The sequence below is a fragment of the Pygoscelis adeliae genome, unplaced genomic scaffold, assembly GCF_000699105.1.
Source record: "Pygoscelis adeliae isolate BGI_AS28 unplaced genomic scaffold, ASM69910v1 Scaffold191, whole genome shotgun sequence".
NCBI lineage: Eukaryota > Metazoa > Chordata > Aves > Sphenisciformes > Spheniscidae > Pygoscelis > Pygoscelis adeliae.
The window spans coordinates 1,133,158-1,148,511 of record NW_008824114.1 but is presented as its reverse complement, the minus strand read 5'-3'; the positions used below and the strand labels follow the sequence as shown (position 1 = coordinate 1,148,511).

At 44.8% G+C, this 15,354-nt stretch overlaps 2 protein-coding genes across 2 annotated transcripts in view; both read right to left on the bottom strand.

Moving 5' to 3' along the window:
* LOC103925558 (V-set and immunoglobulin domain-containing protein 4-like) overlaps positions 1-4,906 on the bottom strand; it is a 7,201-nt gene extending 2,295 nt beyond the window's left edge. Inside the window, exons 1-4 of the mRNA XM_009334287.1 lie at positions 4,852-4,906; positions 1,853-2,209; positions 899-1,180; positions 475-570 (exon numbers count right to left, since the gene is read on the bottom strand). Coding sequence (XP_009332562.1) covers positions 475-570; positions 899-1,180; positions 1,853-2,209; positions 4,852-4,906 — 790 coding nt within the window. The remainder of the gene's footprint in view (positions 1-474; positions 571-898; positions 1,181-1,852; positions 2,210-4,851) is intronic.
* A 4,909-nt stretch (positions 4,907-9,815) lies between these two features.
* The window catches only part of LOC103925557, a 7,291-nt gene continuing 1,752 nt past the window's right edge, over positions 9,816-15,354 (bottom strand). The window contains exons 4-7 of the mRNA XM_009334286.1: positions 14,380-14,401; positions 13,051-13,231; positions 11,025-11,192; positions 9,816-9,908 (exon numbers count right to left, since the gene is read on the bottom strand). Coding sequence (XP_009332561.1) covers positions 9,816-9,908; positions 11,025-11,192; positions 13,051-13,231; positions 14,380-14,401 — 464 coding nt within the window. The remainder of the gene's footprint in view (positions 9,909-11,024; positions 11,193-13,050; positions 13,232-14,379; positions 14,402-15,354) is intronic.

Sequence of the window (15,354 nt, the reverse complement as noted above, 5' to 3'; positions counted from 1 at the left end):
CCCGCCCGCCCGCCGTTAGCAGAGCCGCGGGCCTCGGGAGCGCCCCGAAACACGCTTTTAAAGTGCTTTAAAACCGAACGAAACCTGCAACTGCAGCCAAACCCCAGACAAACCGCGAAGGCTGGGGCTGAGGTCAGCGTTAGCGTTTTCAGCCCCTTTCAGGCAGAAACACAAAGCAAACTTCAGGCAATAAGTGCACTCCGGCAGGTCAGTGGACGGGCAGCCGGGAGGGCAGCTCCTGCCTAGAGAAAACCCGATATTTGACAGGCCAGGGATTTGTTCCCTGCAGCAGCCAGGTTTGGTGGTTGGTCTACAGACAGCACTCGTCAACCTAGCCTTGCCAGCGCAAATCTCGTGTTTTCTAGCATGGAACTCTACTCACCTACGGGAATGGGAGGCCCCTCCAAAATGGCATCCCTCCCGGAGACCAGCGTTGCTGTGGGCAACCCTTCCCCTGCAGCCCAGGTCGCTTACCTGTGGGCACTCGCTGGGGCGCATCGCCTCGGGGGGTGAGTGGGGGTCTGCTGTGCCTGTCGGTCTCAGGGCTGGGCTGCTGTGTGACTGGGGACTCTGCGGGAGAGACTGCTCATCAGGCCATTTCCCTCATGTCCTATCTGCAGTACAAGCCAGGTAAGAGCAAGACATGCCAAGGGCAGGAGCCAGGCTTCCATCCTGCACAGCCCTGGTCCCAGAGAGACACAGGGGATATTTTCCTGACCCCTGCCGTGATCAGGCACACTGAAGCAGGGAGGATGCCAGTCCCTGTGGTTTCCTCTCTGGGTGGCGATCAAGACACAATTCATATTCAGCGTTACGTGTCTGATCCCGCTATGAAAGAGAAAACTCCCTGCCTCAGTCTTGTGCAGCGGAGATGAGGAGCTCTAGGCTGGGGACTCACCTCTCACTGTCAGCTCAACGGTGTCGCTCTGCTGCACAGCCCTGGCCCTGACGTTGTTTTCTGCCTCACAGTAGTACTTCCCGGTGTCGGAGGGCCGCAGGCTGTCCCACGCCAGCTCGGCCTGGCTGCTCAGGAGCAGGGCTTTCCCCCCGGGGCCGCTCCTGAACCAGCGGTAGCTGATGGGGGGGGACCCGCTGGCCACACAGGTCAGGCTGGTCCTGGCTCCTGCCGGGACTGTCAGCCCCAGCTCGCCGGCCCTGATGACGGGCTTGGTCACTGCAACTGGAAGACAAAGCAGTTGGGGCCCAGGTCACGCTGGCCCTGGTTGCAGCGGGGAAGGTTCCTCCCCCCACTCCACAGCAGTTCACGCTCTGGCTTTCAGTGCTTTCCCAGGAAGAAGAGGGCCACCACTCTCATGTCACCTCTCTTGCACAAGTTAGGTTCACCTGTGCCTAAAGCCAAGTTTACACCAGCTACGCCACCATTGCTACTGCCATATCACACAAGTCCTGCTCTGTTGAGTGGGTGCCCCCCGTGCAGAAAGACACTTCTTTCTAGCACACACTGAGGATGCTTGGGAAGGGGAGAAAGCAGATTTGGCTAGTACAACACCCACTTGCTGTGCCACTTGCTACAAGAACCACAGAGATGCTGGCTACCTGCACAAAACCAAAATGAAATCTGGATGTTCTCTCAAGCACCATGGGTTCAAGTGGCCCATCGACAGATCCAGATTGGGGGGTATACTAACTGATCCCACTTCCCCAGTCCATCCCTACACCTCCACGAGTGGAGAAGAAGGGCTAACATAGCAAGGGAAGAGGATGCCTCAACACCAAGCCTGGATGTGGGTAGACAGTATGGTGAAGACTATTCCCACCAGCTGCTGCTTCTCCTACATGCTCTGTGGATTAGACTGGCTACACAAGAGCAGGGCTTTATTGCTGGATTTACCTTTGACAACTTTAACCATAGTGGTCACCTCCTTTGTTATCAAGCTGTTATTTTTAGACCTCCAGATGACTTGACAGGTGTAGTGTCCGCTGTCAGGGATTTCAAGGTTCTCGATTAGGAGTGAGGCGTTCCCTGGGCTATGCTTTGGGACGCTGACCCGGTCTCGGAACCGAGACAACAAGACATGGTCACCAGAATCATCCCTCCGAAAGATGGTAGAGGTGCTATAGTCTCGCTCCATGCTCCAGATGAGCGTTTGCTGTGTGAAACCTTCTGAGGGCATGTAGGTACACGGTAAAGTGGTGCATCCCATCCATGTGCCCTTTACCTGGTGAACACCAGACAGATCCAGGAGGGCTGCAGGGAAAAACAGTTGAAGGGAAGAAATAAGAACGCAGCAGAAGAGGAGAATGTCCTTAGGATAGACGGGAATCACTAGGCGGTGGAAGTCAGCATGCGGCCACATCTTAGACGTGCTGCAGACCACAGCCAGCTAAACCAGGGCCTGTCCCCACCTCACTGAGCATAGGGAAGTGAACATTTGCTTTGACCTCATGGCTATTTTTATTGTTTCTCCCTGGACACTTTCCAGTTCTCAATTCCTTCTCGGTACAGAGAGGCACAAATCCTGCTCCTAGTGGCAGCATCACAGCTACAGTCTTCACAAGACCTTAAGGAGCATCTCTTATTCCTGCTCTCTAGTGCCAGCCTTTACACCCTACTTCGGCTACTTGGCTTTCTGCTTACACTTGCACATGATGAGTCAAACAGCAACGGCCTTCCCCACTGACACGGGATGCTCTGACACCACCACTTGCAGTGTTGACTTCTACCTTCTATATGGGAGGAAGGATAAACAAAGCAAGTTTACTGCTTCACTGCAATTAACAATGAATGCAACATGTTTGCATTCATTAATGTCACTATTTTTTAATGCAACTTCCCTGGTACTCACAGGACCCAGCAGTATAGCTGTGTGGGGAGAAGCACTTCTCTGTGCAACAGCCTGTCCCAGAGCTAACAGGAGGTGCCCGTTGGTGGAAGGCAAATATCTGTGGATCTGTGTCCACGGGGACAGCTGAGGGGACTGCTGGGGCTGAGCATAGTGGAAGCTTGTTTCTGACATGCAGCTTTTGTTTTCCTTTACCAGATGACTTTGAGAGGGCAGGCACAGCTCCATTCTTCAAATCTCACATCCCAGTCAAACGCAACTGCTTGATGTATCAGTTTTTAAAGGTTTTCCATTTATCTTCTTCCTCTTTTCACAGACTCCCACCAAGAAAAACTAAGAAGGGTGGAAGCTATTTAGAAAACTGCTCAGAAATACCCTCAAGGCATTTGGTACACTCAAGTTCAAGTATGTTTTCTATCCAGCGTATTAATTTGGACACAATTTTATTTAAACACTTCTCCCATATTGTTTTGCATTGCTGTGTGCCATGAAATAGCTGCCAGCATCCACCGATTGCCTGCAGAGCGGCTACACCCTGTATAAGACCAATTTCAACATTAGCAGGGATGACTCCAAAGGAGAGCTGATTGGAAGGAATGGGAGAAACTCAGCAAAATAAAAATCCCTGAGACAGCATTTTCAAAAGAAGTGTTTCCTCCCAGTGACACTTCTTAAATGGGGATGTAGTCTTCCAGACAAACAATGTGAATTCTCCCACCAGAGGGAAATAGAGCTGGACCAGGCGAAAACCTTAAGGGCTATGTTAGAGATTAGAAGACTGATCAGAGGGATTTGTATTATCTATAATGCATGATAATGGAAAAAAAAATTGAACTTTTACATTTCTGGCCCATTTTCTAAAATGGTTGAGCATCTTCCTTCCTAGCCTGCCAGCACCAGCTGTCCTGGTGGCATGGAAGCACCATGCAGGCAGGAGCCTTTAGGGATCTGTTTTGAAGTATTGGACCTGGAACAGGAGCGGTGGACCAAACCCAATCTTTTTGCTTTAGCCTTAGAGAACTTCAGATCTGACCTAGATTGCTTGGATCATACCTGCTTTAACCAGATAAGCACCCTGCTGAGCTCTCAAGTGGACACAGAAGAGGGGGTGGATTTTGTGGTACCCGGCTCATTCTCCCAGTCTCTCCAGCTGTCTGCCCACTGAGATCACAGCTCCTCTGGGAAGTGCCTCTTGTAAGTAGCAAATTACCTGAATTTAGCTGTACTTGGCTCACCTCTACCCATACCCCCTTATGCCGCTCCCTCTTTCCCCTCCTCCCCAGAAAGGCACTGGTTATGTTCAGCTGCATTAACTCACAATAAGTCGCTTGAGAGGCAGACCCCAGAAATCTCCAAAGCTGTTTTATGATGTAATGGGGAACATACTTCAACCCATTTTTCTAAATGTCAGGAGCAATTCTGTGCTTCTGTACACAACTTGTTAAAGCACCTTTCTCCTGTCTCCCCAAACCTTCCTCTGCTGGTGTCAGTGTCATAATGTGCCCTGGGAGTGGCACATATGCCTCATGGGCACATGAATCGAAGCAAAGATTCCAGTATTACCTCTCCTAATGCACGTAGAGAGTCAACAGATCAGGAGAGACCAAGGGGAATCGTGTGTGCCCGCACCTAGTCTCAAAATTACAGCTCCTCTTCTTCCCAGGATCATGCTAGCCAAACAATGGTGATACATTATTAAATTCTAGAATAATACATATTCCAGCCTCACAAAGACTCTTTTGGAAGCTAACACACCAGAGCAGGTCCTCTCCAAGGGTCCTGAACAATCCTGTTTTGTTCTTGCTTTGGGGATGGGAGCTGACCTTTTGCCCAATACTGCCCCATTTGCTCCACTCTTAAAAGCACCTTGTTGTATCTGATACCAAAGGAGACTCTTGTGAATTCTCAGGCTCTATTTTTCATACAACAAACTAAAGACTTTCCACATTTGACAATTTTTAAAAATTAAGACACTATAATTCAAAAGATTTTCCCTACCCTCTTGGTACTCTGATTTTTGTTCTTACACATTGAAGCATTTACTCACCATTGCAGCTGATGAAAGCCATCACAAACACCACTATCTGCACAACTTCTCCCATTCTCCCAGAACTGCAGGTCCGTCCTCCTTTCCCTGCACTTTGTGAGAGACCCCCACACTCCTGGGACCAGAATGCAAGTGAAGAACACTTCCCTTTCTTCTGTCCTTTGTCATCTAGGATCCTCTTTCTGAAATATCACGAGTCCATTTCACTGCTGACTTAGGTGAAGGGTAAAGGATGGACAAAGACTGTAAGGATCTTTCCAGTTCCATTTCATGTTCCCCTGTCCCCACCCACTTCTTTTACCATTCTCTTGACTTTTCTGACTAGTGCTTTTTTAAATTATTCTTTATATTTGTGTCTTTCTTTCTTTCTTTCTCTTTCTTTCTTTCTCTCTTTCTTTCTTTCTTTCTTTCTTTCTTTCTTTCTTTCTTTCTTTCTTTCTTTCTTTCTTTCTTTCTTTCTTTCTTTTCTTTCTTTCTTTTCTTTCTTTCTTTTTCTTTCTTTTCTTTCTTTCTTTCTTTCTTTCTTTCTTTCTTTCTTTCTTTCTCTCTCTCTTTCTTTCTTTCTCTCTCTCTTTCTTTCTTTCTCTCTCTCTCTCTCTCTCTCTTTTCTTTCTTTCTTTCTTTCTTTTCTGTCTTCTCTCTCTCTCTCTCTCTCTCTCTCTCTCTCTCTCTCACACACACATTTGCATTCACTTCACAGTGAAAGAGCTTTATGATGACTACACAGTCAAGCACTCGGTAGCAAGGGAAAGCAAAATTGAGGACGCTTGTGAAGCGTGAATTCAGTTCCCTCTGACTTGTGTGTGATGATATTGCTCAGCAGAGTGCTCAGCATCTCTCTCCATTGTACCGTGAGGGCTCAAAACTGGGCATCCAGAAATGGAAAAGCACGGTGAGTGCACTGACTCACCTAACACTGTGCAGGAGCATGAGGCAGAGACCAACTTGTTGATGCTCAATTCCATTTCCTTAGTGTCTTCTCCTGCTGATGGTACTCAGGTTTTCCACCACATGCAGGTACCAACTTCTGCAGCAACAGACTCTCTGAGGGCAACCCCATTCACCTTCTGAGTAGGTCAGTCTGTGACCTGAGTGACGAAGACAACCAGCCCTAGTTTCTTTGCCAAACAGGCTGAGCCTTTTAGACCAGAAAACTTAGGATGCCACTTCTACTGCTTTTTTTCTGTTTTAACAGAAAACGTGCAGAGAAGAGGTATTAAAAAAAACAACATCCTGCTTTTTACTATGATAGGAATTTCCCTGCAAAAGCTCCATTTTCTACCACCTGCCCAGAAACTGTGATCTACTGCAGTGCAGCTGCAGCTGCAGTTATACCTACCAGGGCCATGGAGAAGGTGCATGGGGAAACAAAAGGTTAACAAGCTAGAGTCATCCGCAAGCTTTTACCATCCACTGGTGATCAGATGGTCACTGCCTGGTGCTCTCATTTTCACAGCATCACAGACTACCTTGGTACACATTTCTGCTGCAATAGTCCAGTTCATGGGCAAAAGTCATCACGTTTCATGCTCTGCAAGCACATGCAGTGTTTTCTAAGGAGGTGACTTACGACTGGTGGCAGAGGGACTTTAATCCAGGAGACATTCTGGGTGTGTTCTGTAGGGGTACCTTTAAAAGTACATCCAAAAGTTATCAATAGGTGTTATGCACAGGATTAATATGTGCCTGCTAATTATTACCAAAAGGAGAAGGAATTACAGAAGATAAGAAACATGTATAAAAGCAAAGCTACTGACCTAGTGAATTCTGTTATAGGCTTTTAATCATTCACTAAAACAACTTTTTGGCATTTATTCAATAGACATGGCTTAGCATATAGTTTTAACAACTGTACCAGGAGAATAGTACCTCTGAGCAGGAGGCAGACGTGTCTGAAACACAGGGACCCATTTTCTGTTGGAACTGGGAGGGAAAGGTAATTGGTGTAGTTTTGCCACAGCTACGTCCCATCACGACAGATGCCTGTTTGCTTTAACTGAAGTGTTTACATTGCAGCTAAGCTCAGACTGTTCTCTGGAATTGCTGCCATTTGTCAATGATGGCTTGTTCCCTCTCTGCAGAGGGCAATGAAAACTGGAGACTATCTTCATTTTCCCAAAGTCAGTAAACTGATGAGAACTGTGCAGGTCTCATTTCAGTCTTCGGGAGGAGGCATGTCCACAGTTGGATGGCTTGCTGAATGTGATTTCAGCTGTGCTCTGCTTATTGCTGCAGTAAAACTTGCCAGTGGCAAGCATGGGAAGCCTGGAGCAAAAAGCTGAATGTGGTGTGGCAAGACCTGGTGCAACAAATTCATACAAGGTTCCAGACTAAAAGCTACCACCAGCTGTCATCCTGCTGAGGAAGACAATGGAGGCAGCAGCACCACCCGTTCTTGCAGAGCATATCCTTGCTGGTGCCGTGGAAACTTGATTTTTGCTGCCTTTTCTTCTTGACTTCTTTGCTGAAGCTACCAGTGTGGTACCAGTTCATACTGCCTGTACCCCATCTGCCCACTCTGCCACCAAGAAGCCATTAGCTATGCTTTGAGTCCTGCCTGAAAGCCATCAAACAAACAAACAAACAAGCACTTGTTAAAATTCAAGTGATGTCACTGAAAGAGTGAATATGAGTCCATTTTCAGAGAGATAATTTAAAACCCAACCTTTTGCACACCCTGGCCCATGACTGGCGACAGAAGCTTGTCCCAACAAACTATCTCCTATGCAAAAGACTTTAAAAGAAGCTGGATTTTGGGGAACATGCCCTGGAACAAGCTGAAAACCCAAGCTAAAACTGCTGATATGACTACTTTCTGAACCGGACATGCAAGACTTCCTGAAGCTGTAATTATACGGGATAAAAAAAGACTATTTAGCTAAAAGAAACACGAAGAACTGTAGTTCCTCAAACGTGATGTACATGACATCTTTCTCTCCCTGGGACAGGGATGTAGCTGCTAGTTTTCTCCTCGCTGAGTCACATAGTCAGCCCATTTCTTTCTTACGAGAGGGACTCCTCATACTTTTGCATCTGAACATATGAAGAAAAAGCCTTTAATGTCTCAGACATTATGGCTAGTTACCTGGTTTACTATAATGAAGTATATTTATTTCAGTGTCTCTGCTTTGGATTGAATCCATTGCTTTCTCCTTGCAGTGCCAGGCAGCCTTTCCTCCCACAGGCACCCACCTTCCTTCCACATACTGGACATGACACACTTTCAAGCATCATTTCTTCAAGTATCACAGCTCAGCCAAAGTGACCAGTATGACTCTTTGTTCCGCAATTTCTGCTACCACATCTCAGGCTGATTAGAGGTGGCACAGTAAAGTCCCCGTTTCCCCAAAAAGGAGTGCAGATGGGACCTCAGACCCTACTCATACGGACCAGCTCTGCAGAGCCTGCATCTTACACTCATGTTTTGACATAGTCTGCCAGAGGCTAGAGAAGTTTGCTACATTTTTCCTGTTGATGAAATAAGATTTTTAGCCTGCAAGGGGGTGAAATTCAGTACCAAGCTTTGAGCAAACGACCAAAAAGTAGGTAACTTAAGAAGAAAGGTCTCAAAGTGCTCTTTTTGAACCATCTGTACTCAGAAAAAAAGGCAATTTTTACTGCAAGACTTGAGACATTCTTATTTGGTCCAGCCATAGCCAACTCACAGATCTAACTAAACAGACTGTGGTTTACTAAGTACTTTTTGGATGTCCCACAGAAGCTAATTGTATGAGCCTCTACAGTCATGTACACCACAATTCTCTCACATATACCAATCATAGTACAGACAGTCATGAAAACATGACCTTTGTTCCACCTAAAGAAACAGAAATGTAGCATACATGAGCATCTCCTTCAAGGTCTGTGTGACAGAAACGTGATATACAAGTGCTTTTTCTGAAAATTAACTTCCCTTCCCAGGAATTCCCAGGTCAATGACATCAGTTCTGGGTTACTCATTATCTTGGCCAAATCCTTGTAAATACTTTCTAGCACTAAGAAAGGGATCCATATATATGATGTCATCTGAGTATTCATTTCCTACTTGGTGCCACAGATGGGCTTCACAAATTCAGCTATTAGAGCAGTAGAGATTTTACCTTTACCTGCAGTTATCACACGCACTAGCTACTGGTACTTTTGGTAGCCTCACTGCTATCATAATTCTTGCTCTTTGCAAGCTTCCCGGTTCCTCCTTTAGTGGCTCCAGGAAGGCTGGCTGATCTCTAGTTTTGGTAAACACAAGTGCTGGTCTAGGAAGATCTGCCTTAACCTCAGCTTGTCTTCCTGGCATGCTGCTGTATGCCATCGATGTGGTGCACAGGATGCACAGCAACTGCCCTTTTTCCCAGAGATATCCCACACTGAATTAAGATCCAATCCCTGTCTTGCATTGTCCAGCTGTGCAACAGCACGTGCAGACACAAAACACACAGAGAACCTAGTTCATGGATTTCTTTTCAGTTTCATGAGCTTGCCTTTTACTGCTTGCCTTAAAATGGTTTTATTTAACATCACCAGCTCCTGGTCATGGTTGTCCAGCCAGTATAAAACTGCTATTTATCCATGTTTGTACGGCTACATTGCCTGAAGCTTTGCAATGCAACCAGAATTGGATTGGGTTTTGATTTTGTGGCACAGCCGTGGGATACCTGACAGCTGTCATCCATAGAGCGTCAACAGTGAGAGCGCCTGATATGCTCAGACTGCATTGTGACCAGCCTGCCCTTCTTTGGAAAGCTCTTTGCCTCCATATCTCTACCTTGCCTTAGTGCTTTCTTCTTCTCGGGCTGGAGCTCTGGCCACATCACACCACCTCAGACGAACAGCACTGCAAGTCATCTTGGGCAGTCAGAGCCAAGTCCCCGTTTGGGTAGCCGTGGCAGTCATGTTGAGGTACTATGAGTGTATCGAGCATTACCACGCTCCCACCTGAGAAAACACGTCTTACAAACCCAGTGCGCTTACTGGGTGTCTCTGTCTGACTGATGACACTTCAACTTCCCCAGAACCTTTAGAGGTGTTTCATCATCTAGTGTGAAATCCACAATTTCTCTCTGAAAACAAGGATGAAAGGAGAAGGGAAAGCAAGCTAACTCCCAAGAGAGCTTATAGCAGGGGTGACATTGCTTACAATAGCTACCTCAGCCTAGCACAGCACAGAGGGTCTTCCCCAGCTAGGTCACGACCAGCAGTGATGGAAATACAGGCAGGGAGGGAAGAGCTCACAGTGCTGGCTGCATTGCCGTTCTTTTGTTCATACAGAGCTCAGGTCTCTCCCGAAGAGCCAAGTCTACTGATCTGGATGGCTGTACCCAACAGACCACTTACAGAAAGGACAAGCTCTTTCCTCCTCATTCTCCAAGCAGCACATGTCATGTCCACCTCTTTGCTCAGGTGTTCACCCTGTCGCTTGACTTTGGAGTACCTCTGCTTTCCGGTTGCTCCATATAGCACCGAAGCCCCATATTGCCATTGCAATAAGTTTGTTTCTGGGATGGAGCTCAGATGGGTGGGCTGCTTTCCAGTAACAGTGACAGTCCCTTCCCACCCCCTCCCTACCAAACACACGCACGCACACACACACGCACTTTTTTTAAAAAACCCTTTTTAAAGAATGAGAACATTACTGCAGGGCTCCAAAACCTGCAACCTCATCTAGAATTGAAAGATTAAGAAAACGTGACAGTTTCCCAGAAGATTTCAACACTGTTGATTTGTCATCACATTAACACACTATCCAGTCATGTTTTTTCTGTTGTTCTCTGGAAAACCCTTTTAGTGACAATTGTGTGCCTTGCAATACTATTGCAACGGTTTTCCTCCCTTACTAACCTTCCTGCTTAGGAAGAAAGACTGTCAGACTTCATTAACTTTTTACACTCTTCATAATAGAACTCATTTTCTTTCACATCCTAAACGTCTCATTTCATTAGCTCTGAACCTCAAACTGGACTAGCAGCAACTTTTGCATCTTCTGTTCCCTGAACTGTGACTGACTACAGCCTGACACAACATCCAGAACATATCCAGCAGATTCACAATAATGCCTCTGCTTTCAAGCAGAGGGACCTAATACACCCCTAGGAGTGTAATTCCTGGGCACACACAGACATTCATGCACACCCACTTTCATAGTCAAAATAGAGAGAAGTATAACAAAATCTACTAACTTTGCAGTCCTGAAGTTTAATGATTTTCATTTGCTTCTCCACATTTGCAATAAGCTGCATGTACATGTTGACACTTTTTTCCAAGACATCATCACCAACCAAAGCTGCTGTTTGTTCCCTTTCCATTTTGAAATCAAAATTTCCCAGCCCTTGATTTTTAAGTACATTCTTAACAAAGAGAAATAAAACTTGTGGTACAGGAAATTCATGGAGAAAGCATAAGGTCACTGATAAGTACCTGTAAAGTGTGCCTGGTAGTCTGTGAATTTTGATGAACTTTTATGTCATTCATTCCTCTAATTTCTCACTGGGCCTCTGTGTACTTTGGGTTTTCATAGCACTGAATGAGTAGCATTGTGTTTCACACTTATTTCTGTAAGTACTTTTATTGCATAAAAGAAGTACTTTTCCTCTCCCTTTAAAAGGGCTACCAGATAATTTTAGCTAATGTCTGCTTCCTTTTCTCTTCGGAGAAATTGTAAACAAATAGTCCCTATTCATCTTCTCCACTTTTGCCTCATTCTTCTCTTTTTTCTAAGATGAGAAAGTATAATGCATTTGCACAAAAGTGGTTTCATGCCACTAATCATCCTTTATTATCATTCTCAGTAACTTTTCTAGCTCTGTTAAACCCTTTCAAGATGAGACCTACATGCATACATAAGGTGGAAGCATTCCATGGGTTTTTACAGTATCACAATCCTGTTTTCTATTGCATTGTAATGCCTTTCCTAATAGCACCTAATACTCTCTTTGGATGTTGGTGAATTTTGAGCTGATGCTTGCAGAGAACTGCAGATGCAGATCTTTCCTGAGTGTGAACAGCAAATCTGGGGCCCCACTAGTGCTGTATTTGTGTCACTGATATCCCCCTCACGCCTCAGATTGCTCATTTTGTTTTACATCTGTCCACATGGCTTTTAATCAGACAGGGTATCGCCCTATCATTCATTATAAAAAGGTTCTTCCATAACTCTGCAGTATCCCTGTTATAGATTTACTCAGAGCAGTAGAAATTATGAATAACAAAGCTTTTCAGCTCCCTACGTACCCTTCAGGCCTTCTAAGCCAGGAGGAAAGTACTTCATGAGTATCTACCAGGGAGCTGTAATTGTGAGTGCTTGCTGGCATTTTAAAGTTGAGCCGGTCATGCAAAAATATTCATATCAAAACAACTTAGGCACATGTAAACAATCCTATCCACAAACTTATGGAAAAGTATCTAATTTCTTTCAAATATTAAACGTGCATTAAAAGAAAGAATAGAGGTGGTGAACTCAGAAAGAATGTGCCTTGTTGCAGTATCAGAATCGCCCAAGCTGTCCAGCACCAAAACTATAGAAAGTGTGTCTGCATCTTATTGTGAATGCTGCAGAAAGGCATATTGAGTACAGCACGATGGGTGCACAGGACATTTCTTCTTTTCGTACTGCTGCTCCTAGTATGGTAAGGTTCTTGGTTTTATCCTGGCTTTAATCTGTCTTTCAGTGTTTCTTTAAGGTCTATCTCACATTTAAAAGGACATTCTACCACCTATGCAGCACTTCAGGCGGATGGGAGGAGAAACACTGATTCCCAGGCCAGACTCATTCTGTGCTTCTTACCCAAAGATGATGGGCATGTTGAGCAGTCCTTGGTGCTGGTTCTGCTCCCATCACACGAAGGCCGTGAACGCAAATCCTTCTGGTCATATAAAGCAGTAAATTTAGTACAATGCTCTTGGCCTGGGGTCTGCATATCCTAGCTTTCAAAGGGCTTTCCTCTACAGAGGTGGTGAAAGGGAACCAAGAAAAGCAAAATCAGAAGATCTATACAGCAGTCTGTAACTGAAGTTCCTAAATAGGTTTGCATATTCAGTGCAGAGATTGTTAAGGCTCCACAAATCATGTAAGACAAGCAAAAACTGCTTGTCCAACCTATTTTTCAGAGGCAAAGGTGACTAGGAAGATAAGTTTTGCCTGGATGAAGGTACTCTTCAGGACTGCTACCTGTAGATCATTTTTGGTTCTCATATAGTGTCTCCTACTTCATATACAGATTCCTGGGTGTTTCCAACACAGTCATATTCATCCTTTTTCGTATTTATTTCTTCAGAGCTTTTGTCTTTCATGGCCTCCATCACATAGTTGTTTTCAGTGGAGGAGATGGGTTCCTCATAATAATCCGTACTTTTACACCCTGAAGAAGCTGCTGCTCTCGAGTTATGGCTGAAATCAAAATACAGCATGAAAGAAGAGTTGCAACCAGAGTAGACAAAGCATCTCCCAACCATCACGATTTTGAGCAAGATTGTGGTCCGATTCAAACCCATGTAAACCTGGGCCATTGGATTATGACAGTATTCTGAAGGAGGGAATCTTGTCCTTTGCTTCCAGGTGTCAGGAGAACCTTGGACATTATAGCAGCATTGCCTCCAATCCAGGGAGAGTTTCAGAGGCAGCAAAAGGTATATAAGCAACACAAGGATTACCACCATTTCTTGGAATGGCACAACCAGGCAACTGCTCTTTGCAAGATAAATATATATATATATAAAAAAAGTAGTGGAAGAATGGTAAATGGTGAACTGAATGCAGCCCACATCCACCATGTGGCTTATGATATCTAATATCTTTAAAATGAAGGTAAATCCTCTGAGGAGAAATGCCATCACACCATTTGTTCAGTTGCTTAGGGTTCAACTGTTACTTAAAACACTGCTTTATAAGCTGCTTGGGAAGCACAGCACCTGGGCAACCATTGCTGGCATGTTCTACAAGGGCACTCAAGTCATCAGCACTTTAATCTATATCTAGATAAGTGGTTCTCCTTGTATGTTTTGACTGGATTATTAGGCTTTTCAGTATAGCTTCCATAGATTGCAAGTAGATCAGGATGCTGAAACCTAAGTTTAGAAATAGCTGTAACTTCTTCCCACAGCTATGATTAAAAGAGGCAAGTTCAGCCAAGGAAATTCCAGGGATGAATCAGAGTATAATCTGTACATCAGGAGCCTTAGCTCTCTAGAAGGGGAATTCCTGTTCTTTGTATTTGAAAAAACACTGGGAATTTATCCTTAGCAATGATCTTCAATAGGCCTCATTGGGCTGAGGAGTTAATAAACAGCTCTTGCACATTCTTATGATTCTAATATTGCAAAGGAAAATATTTTTCTTCCTACATTATGTGTTCATGTGGAAAGCCCACAGATCATCAGTACGATGTACTACTGAGCTAACTTTAAACCTCTTCATCCATACTGCTTAAGAGGCTTTATTCCTGACAGCTAAATAGCACTGTTTTGTTTTTTTTTTTTTCCTGCTCTAATACAGTCCCCAAAGACTCATCAATATGTTAGATAAAGGGTTATACTCACAATTTTACTTCATAGACTTGAGCTGGAAAAGAATAATGAGAAATGTGTGTCAATAATTTGCATTTATATTCTCAAAAAAAATATTCTTCTATGTCTTTTCTTGATATAAGAAAGAGACCTCTGAAGACAGAATGAAAAAATAGGAACCTCAGAGATCATGTTAGGTGGGTGATGACTCCTATTCCCAGGATTTAGTCCAAGAAAATTAAAACAACCCATATCCCAGCTACAGCAGAACTGGGTCAAAATAACTAGCCCAAGGTCAAAGGTAAAGTTGAGTTTAGAAACTAGAAGTTCCCAGTTCCCACAGTTTTGCTATTCGTTAGAAGTTCAATAAAGACCAATTTAGAAAGAGGTTATTCTGGATTCCTTTAAAAAAAAAAAAGAAAAAAGGCAAAAGGAGTATTTGATAATAATTATTATTAATTGGTAGCATGGAGTTGTAGAAAGGTAACTAAAAACACAAAGGGACAAGGAGAAAACCATGGCCATCAGTATCAAAAAACCCCAAACCAAAACCCCAGTGTGTTCTCTGTACACTGCTGAGTGCTACTAGTGAGAAAGGGGACTCCAAGACAGCATTTGGTCGGAGTTTTCTAGTATTAGTGCAGAAAAGATAGAAGCATTCAGTAAATATATCCTATGTGTGAAGGCTAGAAAGGGAACGAATTCGTATTGAATAGGGAGAATTAACGATGACCTCTTTTCCTCCAGGTACTAAGGGAAATATTAAACAGCAGCTGGTGCAAACAGGTATTTTAAAGTGGCAGGACAAGATTAACTTGCTGCCAGAAACCTTAAAAGATCTGATCGACAAACGCGGTCGAGGATGTAAGCTTGAGAGCCAGGGGACGGCCCTGCGGGCCAGAGGGAACCAACCGTCCCTAAGTAACCGGGCCAGAGCGGAGGGCAGCGCCGCGCAGAAGCCGAGCACGGCGGGACGGCCCGGGGTGGGGCAGAGACCGCATCCCCCCC